Source organism: Sus scrofa, chromosome 3 (assembly GCF_000003025.6).
Source record: "Sus scrofa isolate TJ Tabasco breed Duroc chromosome 3, Sscrofa11.1, whole genome shotgun sequence".
Classification (NCBI taxonomy): Eukaryota; Metazoa; Chordata; class Mammalia; order Artiodactyla; family Suidae; genus Sus; species Sus scrofa.
Window position 1 is genome coordinate 21,984,533 of NC_010445.4, and position 19,162 is coordinate 22,003,694.

Sequence of the window (19,162 nt, forward strand, 5' to 3'; positions counted from 1 at the left end):
CTCACAAACCTGTGGTTGTCCAGCAGGAGGGAGTGGGAGGGACTGGGAGTTTGAGGGTAGTAGATGCAAACTATTACATTTAGAATGGATGGGCAACAAGGTCCTACTGTACAGCACAGGGAACTATATTGAGTCTCTTGGGATAGACCATGATGGAAGATAATATAAGAAGGGGAATGTACATATATGTATGACTGGTCACTTTACTGTACCGCAGAAATTGATACAACATTGTAAATCAAATATACTTTAAAAAATTCAAAAAAATATGTATAGGGTATTGAGAAGAACTGGCACATCCTAAGTGCTCTGTAAGGGTTGGCCATCATCTATGTGATTAATTTAGTGCCACATCAATTACAAATATGGTTCAGTGGCCATGTACTGACTTCTGGTGGGCACAAGCACCTCTGCATGGCGACAAGGTTGGCAGAGCTCTGTTCACTTGTGTTCTCCCATGGTCTTGCTAATCCCCACATCACTCAGTGAAACACCCCTTTATAAATACCCATTTTGGTGACAGCTCTGGACATGCCAACATTCTGTGTGGGTTTAAAATTTTTTTTCTGTGATTCATAACAAATTTTTAAAAGCTAGCCTGTATTCAAAAATCTGGCTCCACCACCTGCTCTTTTGTCTTGAGCAAGTCACTTAACCTCTGAGCTTCATTCTCTTCCATGGCAAAAAGGCAAAAGCAATAGCAGCTACCTTACAGGGCTGTCGTGAGGGCTGAGTTATTATCATAAAGCCCTGGGATAGGGCTTGACACACTATAAGTGTTAAAATATTATATTAATATAGTAACATCCAGTTAATAAGTTCTGCAAATGAAGCCCTTGCCACCTCAGATAGCCTTAGAATTTTTTTTTAAAAAAGAGCTGAAAATATGCACCCAGTTAATTCTTGTACTTTGGAGGTTTCAAGCTTGTATTCCACCTGAGATACACATAAAATGGATATATTTTGTTTGCATAGCCTCAAAAAATCAGAATTCATGGCCCATATTTTAAAATCAGGACATTTTATATTTAAAAACATCTACATTTCTAGCTTCTTTGGAGGAATGGAAAGCGCTGTGTTGTTGGGCTGTGTTCTTCCAGGTGGAAGAGGATGCCACAGTGGTTGCCCACTTCAGACAGGACAAAGCACTCTCCAGGTCAAGAACTCCTGGCTCACAATAGTCCCATTTTCCGACTCTGAAACACCTCATGCATTTGCCTTAATGGCTGACACATATACAAAACTTACTATATTCCAGGCACTGTTTCTTTTAGTCTCCACAGTGATTCTAAGGGAGCGTATCAATATTATAGCCCCCTCCTATCTTAACGATGGGAAGATATGGCTAAGTAACTGTCCAAGGTTATGCAGCTGGTACATGGCAGAGCTGGGAATTGAACACTCTGGATGGAGAGTCTGGGTTTTCGCCACGCCACTGTACTCTGAGTAACCCCTTTCTTGTAATTTAGGTATAGTTTTCTGCTGTTGTATCAGTGAAATGGGAACGTGTTCTCTGGGGTTGATATTCAGTTCTCATGGCCATGTTGGCCAAGAGGGCTTAGTTATAGATGCCTAGGGTCATGATTTGGGACTTGGATGCTTAATTTCCATAATACGCAAGGACAGTCCTACTGAGAATAGAAGCTCCGGCTGGAAGGCACTGAAGTTGGAGGGAAAAGCTCTTCCCATCCTAGTGCCTCCCAACTCAGCCCCTGAACTGAGTTCATCCCCAGAAGTTGGTACATTCCTCTCATCCTTTGCAATCATGGGCACACCCCTTCCTAGACGGCTGTACTCGCTTTCCCAACATTCTGAGAATCAAGTCAAGATGATACATCCTTATACTGAATGTGTTACACAGCCTTTTTTTTTTCTTTTTAATCTGTGTTCCTTTTTGATAAGCATAATAATCTCACCATGGTCAGGAAATTCCAATAAGCCCCCATCCCAGAACTTAAGATTCTTAATTGAGAAATTCCTCCCTTTTTTTTTCATGTAGAAAAATACTTTTTTTTTATTAGATTATAGTTGATTTACAGGGTTGTGGCCATTTCTGCTGTACAGCATAGTGACCCAGTCATACATATATACATTTTAAAAAATTTTTAATTAAAGTATAGTTGATTTACAAAGTTTATTTTTATTTATTTATTTATTTATTTATTTATTTATCTTTTTCTAGGGCCGCACCTGCAGCATATGGAGGTTCCCAGGCCAGGGGTCTAATCCGAGCTTTTGCTGCCAGTCTACGCCACAGCCATAGCAACTTGGGATCTGAGTTGCGTCTGCAACCTACACCACAGCTCACGGCAATGCCAGATCCTTAACCCACTGAGCGAGGCCAGGGATCGAACCCACAACGTCATGGTTCCTAGTCGGATTTGTTAACCATGGAGGCACAAAGGGAACTCCGATTTACAAAGTTATATCAATTTCTGCTGTACAGCAGAGTGACTCTGTCATACATATATACACATTCTTTTTCTCATGCTATCCTCCAAAATATTTTGCTCCAAGAGACTGGATATAGTTCCCTGTACTATACAGTAGGACCTCATTGCCTGTCCACTACTAAATGTAATAGTTTCCATCTACTAACTCCAAAGTCCCCATCCATCCCTCTTCCTCTGCCCTCCCCCCTGGCAACCACAAGTCTGCTCTCCATCTCCATGATCTGTTTTCTACACAGCCTTTCTAGCACGATTTGGTCAAGCTTTCCTTCCTGAAGTCTGCATTATAGAAACAAGACCATCTTATTTCCCTTTCCGATTATAAAGTTAGATGATAATATTTGAAGATGTTGTTTCAAAATACAACACATTCCTTATTCCAAACCCCAGAGAATCACTGATCTATGAGTGATTCTTGTAGATTTTTTAAAAGAATGTCTTTACACAAATGGTAGCTTTTGAGATAATGCCTGACTGCTATCAAATGCTTAACATTTGAAAATAAATTCACAAAGCACAGAAGATGAACAGATGGTCTGTGAGTTTCGTCCATTCTCTGTAGCTTTCCACCACTCTCAGCAGCAGCAGACATAGAGGCATCTGAGCCAATCCCAGGTGGGTGTATTTCGAGGGGGAGGCAAGTTATCCCTGGGCCTGAACCATACAAAAAAATGCCTGGTTGTCTTCAGGGGCTACACAGTAAGGCTGCACCCCCAGAGGAAGTTCTTGCTCCTGGTTTCAGCAGGTGGGAGAAGCACCCACGGGGAAGAGGTTTGAAGGCATCAGAGTCCCCTGGCTGTCAGAGTGACCTTCTTATATTTTCTTCTCATCTTGTTTCCTAGGACAATTGGGAGTGAGATTGCATGTCCAGCTTCATTTGCCTGGTGGAATGTCCACATTGGAAGGCTTGCTTCAGAATTCCAGTTTGGGCCATTTAGCAGCAGTTGAGTCAAATTCTACTCTATGATCTGGTCCACACCAGGTGTACTAGTTTCTTGGGGATGCTATTTAAAAAATGACCATAATCTTAGTGGGTTAAAACAACAGAAATTGATCCTCTCACAGGTCTGGAGGTCAGAGGTCCAAAATCAAGGTATTGGCAGGACCACACTCTCTGGAGGCTCCAGGTAGGAACCCATTCCTTACCTCCTCCAGCTTCTAGCAGTTGGCCACATTCCTTGGCTTATGGCGACATCCTTCTCTGCTCTGTCTTCACATTGCCTTCTCTGTGTGTCTGTGCTTTCTCGCTTTGACTCTCTCTTATAAAGATACTTGTGATGACATTGAGGGCCCACCCTTGGCAGTCTTCATCTCAAGATCCTCAATTTAATTATGTCTGCAAATGCTCTTTCCCAAAAAAGTGACTTTTACAAATTCCAGGGTTAGGACTTGATAGCTTGACTGGGGGGCTGGGGCGGGATATGAATTCTTCAAATGCACCAGGTTTTTCCCACCACTGCTAAAGCCTTTCCCCCACTCATCCCTGGTCTGGTCCCTTATTTCCCCATAGACCTTTTCCCCAAGTACCACCCCCACAGACTGGGGACCAGCCCCCTCCCTGCCTACATCACTGGAAGGGATGTTTCACTTCCTTCCAATCCAGGCCTCTTCCCTTCAGAAAAGCCCCACAGAACTCATGGGGTTCTGCTGAGCTGGTTGAGGGGACTTAGCTGGGAGCTAGAAGAAGCATCCAGGCTGGATAGTCCAAATCAATCACCTTCCTTCTCTGCATTTTTCTCTTGCTTCTCTCTGTGCAATCACAGTAAACTGTACCTCTGCTTTCCCTGCATTATTGCAATGATCTCCTTTGGTTTTTCCTTCCTCCCTCTCACCCTTTCAAATCATGTCCTCTAGGGTAAATCAGACCATATCAGCCCTTTGCTTAATGTCTCTGTGGGGAAACAGAATACAGGCCCTCAAAAGGTGTTCCCATCTTATCCCTGAAACCTACTATGACTAAAGAAAACCTACCTTACATGTCAAAGAGACTCTGCAGGTATGTTAAGATATGTAAAATATGTAAAACGTATAGAATATGTAAAAATATATATAAAATATGTAGCATATGTGAAAGAGACTTTGCAGATATGTTAGGGATCCTGAGATGGGGACATTATCCTGGATTATCTGGGTGGCCTAATAGCATCACAGGGAAGGCAGGATAGTCACAGGCAGAGAAGATACGACAACATAAGCAGAGGTTGGAGGCACATACTTTGAAGGTGACAGAGGCTAAGAAGCAAAGAATGTAGGAAGACTCTAGAAAGTGGAAAAAAAAAAAAAAAAACAGGGAAAAGTTCTCCCCTGGGGCCTCCAGAAGGAACTAGCTCTGAGGACAACTTGCCTTTAACCCAGGGAGACTGATTTTGGACTTCTGACCCCTAGAACTACAAGAGGATAAATGTGTGTTGTTTTAAGCCATACAGTTTGTGACAACTTGTTATAGCAGCAATGGGAAGCTAATACCACATCCAAGGACTTCTCGGTGAACTTAGGACAAAGTCGAGCATTTGTAGACATTTGTAGACCTTGATGATTGTAGACATCAAGACACGTTGATGCCTTGTGGACATCTTGTACAATGTCAGCAAGATCTGGGCCCCACCTTGCTCTCTGGCCTCCTCTCCATCACTCTGCTTAGTAGACTTTCTAGTCTTTGGAAGGCCAGGCCTCACACTCTGGCACCTGTTGTCCCTTCTGTCTGGAGTGCTTTGCTCTGGGTCCTTATCACTGATCTCAAACTGTCACCTTCTCAAGGAAGCCTTCCTTGAGCATTTGGGTTAAGTAGCTGATGACCCAACCAACCCCACTCTTGCCAGTCTCCATCCACCACCCTGTTTTGTTTTCTTCATAGCACACATTGCCATCTGTGATCATGCTGTTCGCTATATTTAATATGTATCCTTCTCGGAACATAAGCTGCATGAGAGGAGGACTCATGCTTTGTTCCCCATCTGCAACAGACATTAGTCTTAAAGAGAGATTCCATGAATGAATGAATGAAATATATTCATTCATATTCAGACCTAAAGATTTCTCTTTGCAGTCATCAGCTTCTTAACATAATTTCAGCCTTTATAGCATAGTAATGAGAAAATCAGCCTCAAGCCCAGGTTTGAGCAGAGAGATGATGAGGATGGCATCTGAAGGATTTTTTTTTTTTTGCTTGTTCCTCTCTTCAATCAGATTTTCCTCCTCCTTTGCATAATTTCAAAATGTTTTCACCTTCTTCCCCTGTAAGCTCTCCCCTGGGCTCAGTTCACTTACAACGAGTAGAATTTCCTGAGGATGATCTTGGGGTCGGATATCCTCAGGGGTTCTTCGACCAAAGTTCCATGGTTCCTTTTGGCTTTCTGTTATTGAACTAGGGCAGGAATCTGCATCCAATGCTACTCATGTTTGGGGGATGCAAGGAAATTCCTCTGTTTTGAGACCAAGGACCCTTAGATCTTGTGGGATCAAATAAATGCTGATTTATGTTCTGTTCAAGAGGGGCTCAAGTCTTTTGATGCAAGAAAAAATTCATTTCCATTCAGATAAATGGTGTCAGTCTGGCCACTCGCACTGGCTCAGAAACTCTCAGTTAGAGAAAGGATGATCACAGCACCTGCTCCCACCTCCACTTCACCTTGAAGGAGGAGGGTCGATCTAGTTGACCAAGACTGAGCTGTACATTGCAGCACTATTCACAATAGCCAAGACATGGAAATAACCTAAATGTCCATCAGCAGGTGAATTGACACAACTCTGTAACTCAACTATATTCTAATAAAAAAAGATTGAGCACATTCATTGAACACAGTGCTAAAATCCCCCCATTGTCTCCCATGCCCCGCCCCACACCATATCTCTTAAAGGATACCCTTTATACCCATGTGGTAGAAAGCTTCCGATACAGCTTCCTGTGGTCTCTGCCTCACCTATTTATGCCCTTGTGCAATCTCTTCTCCTTAAGTGTGGGATCGACATAATGACTTATTTGTAATAAAAAGAATACAGCAAAAATGGCATGATGTCACTCGTGATTCTTTTACAGAAGAATGGAACTTCCCTCTTATTGGTATTTCTCACTATACTGCTTTCTTAGCATACATTTGATAAAGCAAGCTGATATTTGGAAAGACCCACATGGTAGGGAACTGAGGGCAGCCTCCAGCCAAGAGCCAGGGAGGAACTGAGATCCTCCGTCCCATAGCTTGCAAGGAACTGAATCCTGCCAACAGCTATGAAGCAAGCTTAGAAGTGAATGCTTCCCCCATTGAACCACAGCTCCTGTCAACACTTCCACTGAAGCTTATAAAGCACTCTGAAGCCAAGGACCCAGCTAAACTGTGCCTGGACTCCAAACCCACAGAAATTGTGAGCTAATAAACGTGTCATATTTTAAGATGTTAGGTTTGTTGATGGTAATAGGTAAGTAATACAACCCACATGAATGATACCTGAGAATTCTCCAACCCACAGGAATGATATCTAAGACTTCTCCATGCAATCCAACCGACCTTAGGTTCCCACATTGGGATATGAAGTCAAATCTTCAAATAGTGATTAATTTTTCATTTTCTAAGCATTGTTTCTATGCATGCATTTCCCACTTAGATCTTGTGAGGAAGAGTGGCTGAAAACAGAATGGAATGTTCTTGCATTTTTTTTGTCCAAACTCCATTGTAATCTCACCCTGTCATCTGGCCTGATTAGGGCAGACTATATGCTGTGGAGACCACAATTTTATGAAACAAAAATCCATGATGGGGGTGTGTGTGGTTCAGTCATTGGGCATTGGGCAAGACGTCTAGGGTTCAAGTCTTTATTGTTTTGGGAAATTAGGATTCACTTTTGGAGCCACCATTGCTTGTCTGGGAAGTAAGCAGCAGAATTCCATGCATGTCGAAGCAGTTCCACATCCAGAAAAGATACAGGGCCTGAGCTGTTTGGCGGTTGGGCTTTTAGAGCCAGAAATTGAAAGGTGGAACTGGATTGGATGTCTCAGATTTGGTTATCATTTACCTTGCTTTTCATTTCTCCCTGGATTCTCCAGCATCTCAGCTTGTATGTGAGGTAAGAAAAAGAACCATGATAAGAATAACAGGTGAGGATTTCAGAACTTTGTCCTCATGGGTTTGAAGAACCTATACCACCAGTTCTTAAGTTGGCTCTCATTATCCAATTGATAAGCCTGAACTCTGGCACCATGTCTTTGTAGGCTGAGATTGAAGAGACAAATAGAGTGTCTGACCTGGTGACCTAGGTGGCCTGACCATGGGACAAGCCCAGGATGTTCCTGGAAATTTCTTTCCCATCTGTCTTATTTCTTTGATGCCCTCTAAGCCCACAAATGGTGCCACCGATGGACTTTGGGGTAGATATAAAATCAGCCACACGTTTTTCCATCCCTCTGTCCATTTGCTTTTGAAGTATGTTTTTACAGTGCCTCTCATTCAAAATTAGAGTCTATTTCTTCACCCCTTGAATTTCTCTTATGGGAAAGCAGAAACCATGACATAAGCTGAGAGTTGAAAATGCTTGTGCACTGCAGGTTTGCTTTCCAGTGCTGCTCTTTGAAGTCCTTAAAATCACCCACTGAGGAAGCCTATGCTCTAGCCTGCTGGAGTGTAATAGAACACGTGGAGAAAAACCAAGCCATTCCATCTGGTCCCTAGACCAGTCAGTCTGTTAAACACTGTACCTGTGAATGAGGCCATCCTAGACCATCTAGTCATCGGCTGACCTTCCAGCTAACTGAAAATACATAGGCAAGTCCATCAGAGATAAGCTGGGAGGGCCAGACCAGAAAAAAACTACCACGGTGATTTAAATAAATGATTATTTTTGAAAGACTTCAAAAAGTTTTGAAGTGGTTTGTTACTCAGTATTAGATAACTAATGTAGGTTTGTGTCATGTGTATGTATCCACCAACCTATCTTTTGGTGGATTTTGAGTCCCTGAAGGCAAAAGACTATATAACTCATCAGAAGGTCAAATTCAGGCTTCAGCGGTGAACTTGGCAATGAAACAATGGGACCTCTGGGGACCACGGGCAATGACAAATGAGTCATTTTTAACTGCTTCTCAGTCTTGACCTGTCTCTCATACTCATCAACCTTAAAGAAGCATTAGGGTAGCCCCAAATTCCCATCTTCAGAGAATCCCCCATTGTGGCTTACTCAGCATATAGCTCCAGAGGTATAGCTCATGGGCGCCTATGGTAGACAGTCTCCAACATGACATCTAGAGGCCCCCAGTTTCTGGAACTCTCACTTTGTATAAACCCCTCCCTTTGAGTATGGGCCAGATTTATTGACTTTTTCCAAAGAATAGAAAACAGTAAGATGATGGGATGTCACTTCTGAGATTGGGTTACTACTGAGATTAGATGGCTTCCAGATTAGACACTCTCACTTGATTCATTTTTCCCAGGGAAGCCAGATGCCATGTCCAAAGACTGTTCTATAGAGATGCCTACTTGCCTACGAATAGAGGCTGCTAACACTGTATGATTAAGCTTGAAGTGAGGCTCATCTCCCCCAGTTGAGCCTTGATATGTGATGCAACCTTGGCCAACAGCCTGACTGCAACCTCATGAGAGGCATTAAACCAAGGAAACCATACTCAGATTCCTGTCAACAAACAATGAGAGGTAATAAATATTTGTTGTTTCAAAGTTTCAGGGTAATTTGTTACAGAGCAATAGATAACTACAACAACTAAGGTCTGGCCAATCCAAGTACCTCACCCACCACCCCTCTCCACCTTAGACACAGTGTTTGGTTCAGGGATGTTCATGGGACCAGGCTAAGCCAGTCAGAGACAACTTCAGGGCTTTTATAGGAACTCCCACTCTTTCTCACTGAATGCGATCCCAGGAAAATGAGAGGCTGGCACTTCTGCCGTCTTCCTGTGCCTGTGAGTGGAAAGTCCTGGATGGTCTTGCTGGTCTCAATGTCCTCAGCACCAGAACCATGCCTGGCTCAGAGCTGGGGCTCAAAATTTATGAAGTGAAAACCTGGTTTATACCCAACAAAGGGAGAAAATATGCGGGGCTGACATGAAAGAGGGAGGAGTCAAAAGTAGCAAGAGCAACCTCTGCGGTAATATCATTGTAAAGGGGACATGCCAACAAACATGTATAGAAATCCACAGATTTTTGTTTTCTATTTGTGATGCATAGAACACGGTTTCTTCTTTGGGTTGGCTTTACCCAATTTTAATGGGTAGAGTTTCTAAAATTTTTCAGATTGCACTAGGAACAGTGGCTTCAGTGTATTTGCCCAATGCCCATTACTGGGCATCTTCCAAGGAGCAGGAAGATGAATAAATTGTGTGGAGTCATGATATACTTGGTGTGACAGATCTGCTCTTTTTGGCTACTCTATGGCATTAGCAGCTACAAAGGCATGTGCTATTCCCTGGACTACTTCATCTTTCAGAAAGAGAAGAGAAGCATGATTTCATTCAGAGGAGGTGTCAGACTCACACTCTGATCTCAGAGAGACTGGGGTTCCTAACCATGCCAACAACTTTTAAAAGTGATCTTCCCTATTTTCCCCTCCTTTCTGGCCTCCTTGGACCAGAATGGCTGTTGAGAAAAGGGCAAACCCCCATTTGTTTTGTTCTGGTTTTTGGCAGATGCTAAAGTAGAAGAGTAACAGGCAAGTGGTTTTACAAATACTAGTGGCATCTTCATGGACCATGTAAGCGTTCTGTCCTGGAACCAGCCTTCTTGCTTACTTTTGTCATAGCCACAACAAAATTGCTGTCACGTATTTTGTGCTTGAGGATTTAATACACACAAACCACTCAACTGGATGACTGAGCAGATATCTTGATTATGGGAACAGGAAAATATTAAGGTTAGTAAGCCTGTGACTTCAAAATGGCAGAGGTCTCAACCTTAAAATCCATGGCATCCAGGGAAGTGGATGAGAGTGTAGTGCAATCGGGAATGGTGGAGACTGGGGTAAAATGAGAGCACACACTCCTTTTAAAGGAGACAGCCATTTCTCGGTTCTGTTGAATCACTTCCACGTGGACATATAGGTCTAGTGCTGCCAATCTTCTGGTTTTTAAGGGAATCTGAAAGTCCAGAAATGTACATGAAAATTCCATTTCTTAATGTTGACGGTGATTTCAATTAAATAAAATTCTGCGCAAGTGAAACAAAACTCATCTATGCCTCAGCCTATGGCTCTCCACTTTGTAACCTCTGCACTGGATTCTATTTAAAAGCAGACGTGTAAACGAGATTTTGCATATATTAACTCCGTTTAATCATATCAATTCTTAAACAAAAATTTCCTCCAAGAGACAATAGTTCACAGTAACTGCAAAGCTTACTCACAATTTTTAAAAATACCAGTCATGCTTAGCATTCAAGGGAGATATTATTGAATAACTGTAAAAACTTTTACCAGGAACATTAGCTTCTGACTTTAAAAATTACAAATACTGAAGCATTTTGGTATTAGACACAGTAGTTTTGACATCATCTGTTTGTTTGATGGGCTTCTGGAAGTTTGGAAAATTGTACCTCTATAATTGGATAAAGCGCTTACTCTAAACTAAACATTTTTCAAATGTAGAAAACAAACTAGCAAGCTACACATACAAAGAAAAGCCCTCTAGGACAAGCTTTCCACGTGTTGAATGCCAGCATATGCACCATGAATCCTGGAAGACTAGAATTGATACATACACTTGGCCTGAAGTCTTACACTCCAGGCGTTACAATGGGGTTTGCATTCGCCTACACATTAATGACAAACTCTGGGTTAGTATAGGAGAAGCCAGCAAATTCGTTTTGGTCCAAGTTCATGATGAAGAGTTTATCAGTAGGCGTGAGTTCCACAGGCTGTCTGGTGAACTCTTTGTCGAAATTGGAGGTGTCTCGCTTGTCTCTCTGCCAAATGGAAAGCAAACACATTAACACAGCATAAGAAGAAGGAGACATGCCAGTTATTGGGAAGCTGATGACATCTCATGGGCAGAGCTGGGAGGAGCCCTTGTATTGACAGGTTTTAGCAGCTCCATTGGGATACCATCCCCTAGCTTTCCTTTCACATTGTATACTGGCTTCAGGAGAGAAAACTTGGAGAGTTTCTAAAAAAGAAAATGAGACATTGAATTTCTCTAAGGATTGCCAGATAGGGGTAATGCGTGTATGTGCGTGCACGTGCATGTGTGTGCGTGCATGTGTGTGTTCGTTCCATTTTCTTTGGCTACGAGATGAATTGAGTTGGAAACTACTTCTTACCACGTGTCATGTCATAGATGTAGTCATGGGGTAGCTCATCTGGGAGAAAACCATTCAAGAGCGCCCCTGTGGCCAGGAGGCTTCTTTCATTATTTCTAATGAATTTCCCCGGAAGGTAGCATGGAGAAATCAGATCACTGCTTAATGAAAGGAATGGATCACTCTCCACCCCACATTCCCTGGTGCAATCTAGGCTTTGAAAAGATGCTCAGAAATCCACCCACAGTCTAGAATTTGGGTCTTCATCAGCCAGGTTTTTTCCAGCAATGTATCTAGTCAACAAACTATTAGTCTGGAAGGGCAGCCTTAAAACAAACATTCTATCCTCTTAGTGCATCTGGCATTTCTTTTTGGGGGGGTAGCATTAATCCCAGTTTACTAACGACAGTTTGGGGCAGATTTTACCAGGTAATGTCAGCGTGTGGGCTAATAAGATTTCACATCTGTGTGAAACCTTCGAGTCCTTATCAGCCTATGACCCTCCCATCCTTACCACCCACCTGGGGGCAGGGAGAGCTCCTCACCTCCTGCACTTTGATATAAGAGAAAACCAAAGCACAGAACGATAAAGTGACTTGCCCAAGATTGCACAGGGGGTTGGTGATTTTTACCCGACCACATTGCTCTTAATTATCTTCATCTCAGCTCCTCTGACAGGGAGGTGAGGGGGCGCGCGTGCGGGGCGGGAGGTGCAGCTTGATGGCTGATTTATTGCAGGACAACCAAAGATAATGCATGGGTTTCCCTGGTACCTGGTGGGTTACCTGGCTGAAGCCAGAGTGATGTCGTGATGTCAAACTGGAAGGAGAGGGGGTCCATGAAGATTGACTGATTTGCTAGAGTTTGGCCAATGGTCCTCTCTGCTTTAGGTTTAACCCCTAAATGGTACTGGCTGGCAAGGATTTCTCACTCTTGGGCTCATTTTCCATTACAAAATACCTCTCACAAGAATGCCTTCTTTCTGGCTGCTCCCTTGAGATAGGTAAAGGTCCCTAAGGACCCCCCCACTTACAGCTGCAGTGCATATGTGGGGTGTGGGAGTGAGGAGGGCAGATGGAATACACTTCAGCAAGCATGGCCAAAGGGGAGTGAGCTGAAGATGCTGGTGGGGCTGTTTTCTGGATGGTGGGCCATCTCCTGCCATGCCCCACCCATTCTCCTTTGTCTTGTCCTGTCTGCTGCCAGCTGTCCTGGGCTGTCCTAGGCGCTGAATGCATTATTCCCTGTGTTCAGAGAAAAGCTTGAATGCCACCTCTTCCTTTAATATGGCCTGGGCATCCTGTTCTGGACCCTACAAGTCACACCCTAGCATCTTTTTGTCTTCATTGCACTGGCTGCTCTCAGAAACTGTCATGGTTGTTTATTGCCTCTCTCCAGGAGGGGAGGGCCCTTGTCTGTGTATTTCCAGGACAAGACTGGGTACATGGCAGGTCTTCCCCATTTATCTGTTGAATAAATGAATCAATGACTGAAGACTCGACTAGAGGGGAGCCTCTTTGTTTTTTTCCAACTTAACAGTTGTCCCCAAGCTGGAGACCTCGTTCTATGGCAACACTATGGAATTCCTTCCCATTGATCCTCTGGGTCTCTGACAGAGAGCCCCGTTGCGAGCCCCAATCTGGAGAGAACTGTGTCAGGCCCTTTGAGATTGAGAGCTCACATCTCAGATCTAGATATGATCCAGGCAGCCTCCTCCTTTCAGTCTCCCCATGTTGGCATTCCCTGCCCATGGGCCTCCAGCTGAGGGTCCCTTCCCACCAGCCCCAATTTTGAAAGTCTTTCCCACTTGTGCTGGTGATGACTCATGCTTCAATCAGCCACATGGTCCAAAAAGAAGACTTGCCTTTATGGGCAGATCCTCATAGAAAGTACCCTTGAATTCTACCCTAGATGTTGGGAAAGAGTGAGCCTCTCTGTTGGGACAATCCCTCTGTGGCTGATATTATCTGAAGCCATATTAGAATAGTCTCACTCATCTAAGGAGGGGGCCTGATTCCATTGGCTGCCTAGTAATCCCCCAAGAGGGTCACCATGACCGTGGCCCTGTGCTTTCTTAGAAGAGAGGCAGGTTAGTGAGAAGTCTAAGAGATAAGATTCTAAGATCCTGGTAGACAACTAGCCATGGCCCAGGTGAGCGGTGTTTAGGATTTTCTTTGGATTTTCTTATTTAGTTTCTTTTTAAAAATTCTCTCTGGAGCTCCTCTTGTGGCTCCCTGGGTTAAGGACCTGACATAGTCTCTGTCAGAATGTGGGTTTGATCCCTGGGCTCATTCAGTGGGTTCAAGATCCGGCTTTTCTGAAAGCTGCAGCACAAGTTGCAGATGCAGCATGGATCTGGTGTTGCTGGGGCTGTGGTGGAGGCCAGCAGCTGCAGCTCTGATTCAACCCCAAGCCAGGGAACTTCCATGTGCCGCAGGTGCAGCCGTAAAAAGAAAAAAAAAATCATCTCTAACTTAAGTTCTTTTGGAAAGATCTCAATGTGTCTCATCTAGAAGAACCAGGTGGTGTCAAGCCAGGGGCAGGGTCTCCCTGAGGCCCAGAAAGGGTGATGCCTACAGGTTCCAAACCCAGTTTCCTCTCTCCATACAGGCAGCTGTCTCTGCTCAAATCTTGGTGATTCTGTGATCTATTCAAGTATGGAGACTGTGCCTTTGGCTTTTTAGAAGAAAATTCGGCCCAGCTACCCTCCTACCACAGCTGCGCCTTCCTCCTTCAGCCTCTTAGACTTTTGACGATTTCTTCCTTCCTCCCTTCCTTTGGCTGCACCCAGCCCTCAGAAGTTCCCGGGTCAGGGATTGAACCCACATCACAGGAGTGACTTGAGCCACAGCAGTGACAATGCTAGATCCTTAACCACCAAACCAACCAGGGAACTCCAACGTCTTCTGTCTTAAAAGAAGCCTTCCCGGAAGAACCTAGTTATCTCTAGGTCACACCATGCTTTTAATGACTGCCCTCCTGGACTGCATCTTCATAATTCTCCACCATGCTCCTGGCACCCCGAGAGAGAGCCCAGCACAGAGTCGTTGCTCCATAAATGCTGCCTGGGTGAATGAATGGAGGGTGTGGAGGATCGCAAAAAAGAAATGAAAAAAATCTTCCTTCTTGGATACATTTGCAAAGTTTTCCCCTGGGATGATCCATGGTGAAAGCTCTGTTGCACAGCCTCCTCTGCACTTGAAAAGGCAACTGCAGGAATGCTAATGAATGATCCCTCCCTTCCACGGAAGGCTTCCCTGACCAACCCTCAGCTCCGTGTGTTGGGGGAACAGAGACTTTGGCTGGATACCTATTTCTGCAAACTATTAAACTTTTGAAAAATAATGGCAGCAATTTGGAATATGTAGAGTGCAATATATATTTATATATATACAGTATATTATTTCTAGTTATATCTGCCTATTTTTATGTATCTATCATCTATCTATCTATGTATCTATCATCTATCTATCTTATCTATCTTTCTGTATCTCTATCTACCTATCTGTCTGTCTATCCATCCAGCCATCCTGCATTGTTTTCCAAAGTTGTTTCTAATCACTTGTCAATGGTCCAATGTTTCTCCATGGCTTTTAATCTTCCCGAGAGCATATCCAGGGAAAGACCTGGTCACCCAACGGCCAGATGAAGACCTCCAATAACTTGTCTGTGGGTGGGCACCGCTCAGAGATGCCAGTTACAGAGCAGAAAGAGGCCCGCGCCAAGAAGCAGGAAACTGGGGTTGCATCCATCATCTCAGCTGGCTGACACTGGGCATGTCCCTTCCTCCCTCCAGATGCCAATCCAATGAGGGGGTTCTGCCCTGATTCCCTTCCTTCTCTAGCCTCCTAAACCTGGCTGCTGGGACCTCACGTTTGCATCCCTTAAGGTCTATGTGGCTACCACGATGGCAGCAGGCGGGATGGTCCCAAAGCCCACAGCAAGGAGGTGGGTGCGGGCAGAAAGGAGTGAAGAGCCACCGCTTGGCCGAAGTGCCAATCAAATCATGGTTTTCCTAATGATCAGTCTTGCTTCAAGGACATTTGTCAAGTTCTTTGAGTCCCCTTGATGGTCTCGTAGAGGTCCTGGCACTTTTGGAAATCCCTTGACTCGGGACAAGAGTTCTCCGTAGGGCTGCCTAAAGACAGCAGGGGACAGGAGGCAGCAATGGAGAACCACCTGCTGCCCTCGTCTGCTCAGAGGCAAATGGGATTTCTCCACTCAAGGGGTTTCCTTGGGCTTCTGGGGGCTCATAAAGCTACACTTGACTCTGGTGAAAAAGTGGGCCTTGAGCTCTGCTACCACCAAAGGCCCCCCAGACAGCTCACCCCACCCCATTGCAGGCCACCAGGAGTCCCTGAAGGGCCCACAGCCCCAGCCTTTCTGACTGGCTGAGCCCTGGGGCCAACATTAAGCTCCGGGTTTCATTTTTTCTATCCAGAAGCCTCAGGAGGCCCCATTTTTATATTTTGGGTCCATGTTTTGCAAAGAGAGCCATTTTCCTTGAAATAGCATTTCTTCTTCTTTCTTGCTTGCTTTCTTTTTTTTTTTTTTATTGTATCTCGATGCTAGAAGAAAAATGGCACATAACAGATATCCAGATACAAACATTTCCACAAACATCTCGCAAAACAACATCAAAGTGAAGAATACAACTGGCGAGGCTTCAAGAAATGGTGTCTTTCTCAGAGCTCTTAATTAGCTTTCCAAAGCCAACAACAGACCTAGACAAATCCCATCCACACAGGCATGGGTCTGCCAGGCTCCAGAGCCGTCTTCTTGGTAAATCAAAGCAGGTCGTTGTGGTTAATGACATTTGGACACATATTTCAAAGCATGTGTAACGAAGGTGAGTCATTATTATTACTGTTATTATTATTATTTTTTGCATTTGAACAACGACAGAAATAAAACCCCAAAGCAAATAAGGTTTGAAATGTAATGGCAAACCATGGCCCTTCTGGACCGTGCTAGAGTGACCATGTCTTTTCAGAGAGGAGGTCCAAATGCCCTCTTCAAGTAGTTTGGGGAGGAAGGTGACCAGGGACACAGAGCATCAGAAAGGAACAGCCTCGAGGGAGCACCCAAGTGGGTTGCCTTATGACTCCTTGAGGTGCCTTGAGATGGAAACGGTCTAAAAGCACACTCTTGGAATTTTTAAAAGGGCTGAAGAATCTTTTAACCTTAAGTTTTTTGTTGTTTTTTTTTTTTTTTATAAAAGAAAAAAACAAGCAGAATTGTATTTCTAGCGTGTTCTTTTCAAAGCGCCCGATGCCGCCAAACCAGGCAGCGTGGGAGGAAATGCCCTCGAAGTCAAAGCAACCACCTTCTTGGATACAAGGCAAGCCCCCCCGGTCTGGAAGGGGGAGACTCCTGCTAGCATTCGATTATCCACGTATTTGGCAGGAAGCGTCTCGTCTGGATGGTTGGAGTTGGGGAGATGTGTGAAAATGGCAGCATGGGGGGGGGGGCAGGGGGGAAGGAAAGAACGCAGACACGTTCTGTCCCCACTGGATCTGCTTTGCTGACATGCTAGGGAACAAAAAGGCTGAGAGGACTTTGATAAGGCGCTAATTATGCAGCCACATTTTCAACATGCCATCTGCATAATCCCATCTCACAGAGATGCTCCAAACTACCTGAGGACATTTGGGTCCCTGAAACATGGTCACTCTAGGCTCATCAACAAAGAAAAACATGAATGCAACTTTGCAATGAAAAAAAAAAAAAAAAAAAAAAAAAAAGGTCACCACAATAGCTGTCGAGCTTGCATGACAGAAATGAAGGACGGAGATCTACACAGCTACTTAGCTCTTGACTTCAGGTTTTAAAAATTCAGAGTTAACAAAGGAAAATCCTTCGAATTCTGATTGGTCAATATTCCTGATGACTTCCTGGTCAGGAGGTGTTAGGACTGGTGGATGGCGGGTGAAAAATCGGTCGAAGTTTTCAGCATTTCGCCCACACTATGGAAGGGGAAGAAAAGAATTTGTGGTGGGTGGACAAAAACAAAAACAAAAACCAGAACCAAACAAAACGGGGGGATGTTTTCTCCAAGCCCGTCCTTTCCACTCCCTCGGAGAGACTGTTTCAATGATCAGAAATGAGAGCAACAGAAAATGCAAAATTCTCATGACTGTTGACTGGCATATGACCTTGGGTTCCCGACCTTCAGTTCCTGTAGCTCTTGAACTGCCCTGGTATCCTTCTGGGCAGTCAGGAGCTGGATGGCAAAGGCATGGGATGGTGGGGCAGGTGGCATGTGGCATGTCCCCTCAACCCCACCCCAAGGAGGTGGCCAAGCTCCCCTGCGGAAGGAGATGAGATTAAGGTCCCTGAGCTGTCGCTTGTGGCACAAGATGCAAAGTCATGACCCATGGATACATCACCTGGGAGATCCCAAATTTAAGCAGCAGGTCCCTCAAAGCGCTGTCTTCTGGGGCTCTTAGGTACAACAGGTGTTTTCCAGCGCCACAGAGACAGGAGTATACAACCTCCAGTGGATGGAGAAAGATCTCAAGACCTGGCTTTGAGGCTACCGTGACTGGGCAACCATGAGATCCTGGGTAAGCGGGAAAGGTCACTGACCCTTAATTACAAGGAGCCAGGAAATAAACACAACTCTTCTCACTCCAGATGGGAACCAAGGGTGTGGGATGAAACCCAACTCAGGGCTTGGTGAGGGGACCTGGCTCTAGAGAGAAAACCATCGCCATTCTCACTCATCCCGCGGCCCTGCTTTAAGGAAAGGAACTGGTCTGAGGCAGAGTGACAACATGTGTGTGGTGTGTGTGTGTGTGTACACTTATGCATGAGTGCACAGACATGCACGCGCCAGTTCCCATCCAATGAGAAGGGCAAGTCACTAAATAAATCCAGCCCTTTTCCATTCCTCACCGGCGAACCCATTTGCCTGAAACTTCTAAGGGTTTCAGTGTCCACAGGAAGGCCACCCCCCCCCAAGAAAGCGTAGTAGCAGTAGTAATAATAATTATTATTATTAATATTTAATAATAATATTTATTAAGACTAATCTTTATGATGCATTTGCTATGTTCCAGGCACCCCGGAAGGCTCCTTCCTTGTAGTATCTGATTTCTCCTCTCAGCAAGCCCCTGAAGTGGAAAATTATTGTCATCCCTATCGTACAGATGAGGAGACAGGGGCCAAGGAAGTTATGTAATGTGTTCGGGGTCCCACTGCTAAGGAACGGCAGAGCTGCTGCGTGAACTGGGTCTGTCTGATGTCAGAGCCCAAGCTCCTGGCGCCATCTTGCCAGAATGGTTGGTGGGCTGGGGACTGGCCACAGGGCATGGGGAACGGAAGGGAAGGAAGAGGAGCCAAGGCTGGGGTTGATGAGGTCTCTGATGTAGAGGAGAGAGGACACGATTATAGCAATCCCAAAGACAAAGAAGGCAGGAGAATTCAGAAAGATGACTATTTCCATGTTGGATGTGATTCTGAGGGACCCCTGAACATATG

General features: G+C 44.6%; 1 protein-coding gene across 2 annotated transcripts in view; it reads right to left on the minus strand.

Moving 5' to 3' along the window:
• Window positions 10,695-19,162, minus strand: part of PRKCB (protein kinase C beta) — a 388,402-nt gene continuing 379,934 nt past the window's right edge. The window contains exon 17 of one of the 2 annotated variants that reach the window (XM_021086460.1): window positions 10,695-11,347. In XM_021086460.1, the coding sequence (XP_020942119.1) occupies window positions 11,195-11,347 (153 nt within the window). In that variant the 3' untranslated portion in view covers window positions 10,695-11,194. Of the gene's footprint in view, window positions 17,647-19,162 lie in introns of both variants that reach the window. The other variant, XM_021086459.1, reaches the window with a different exon arrangement.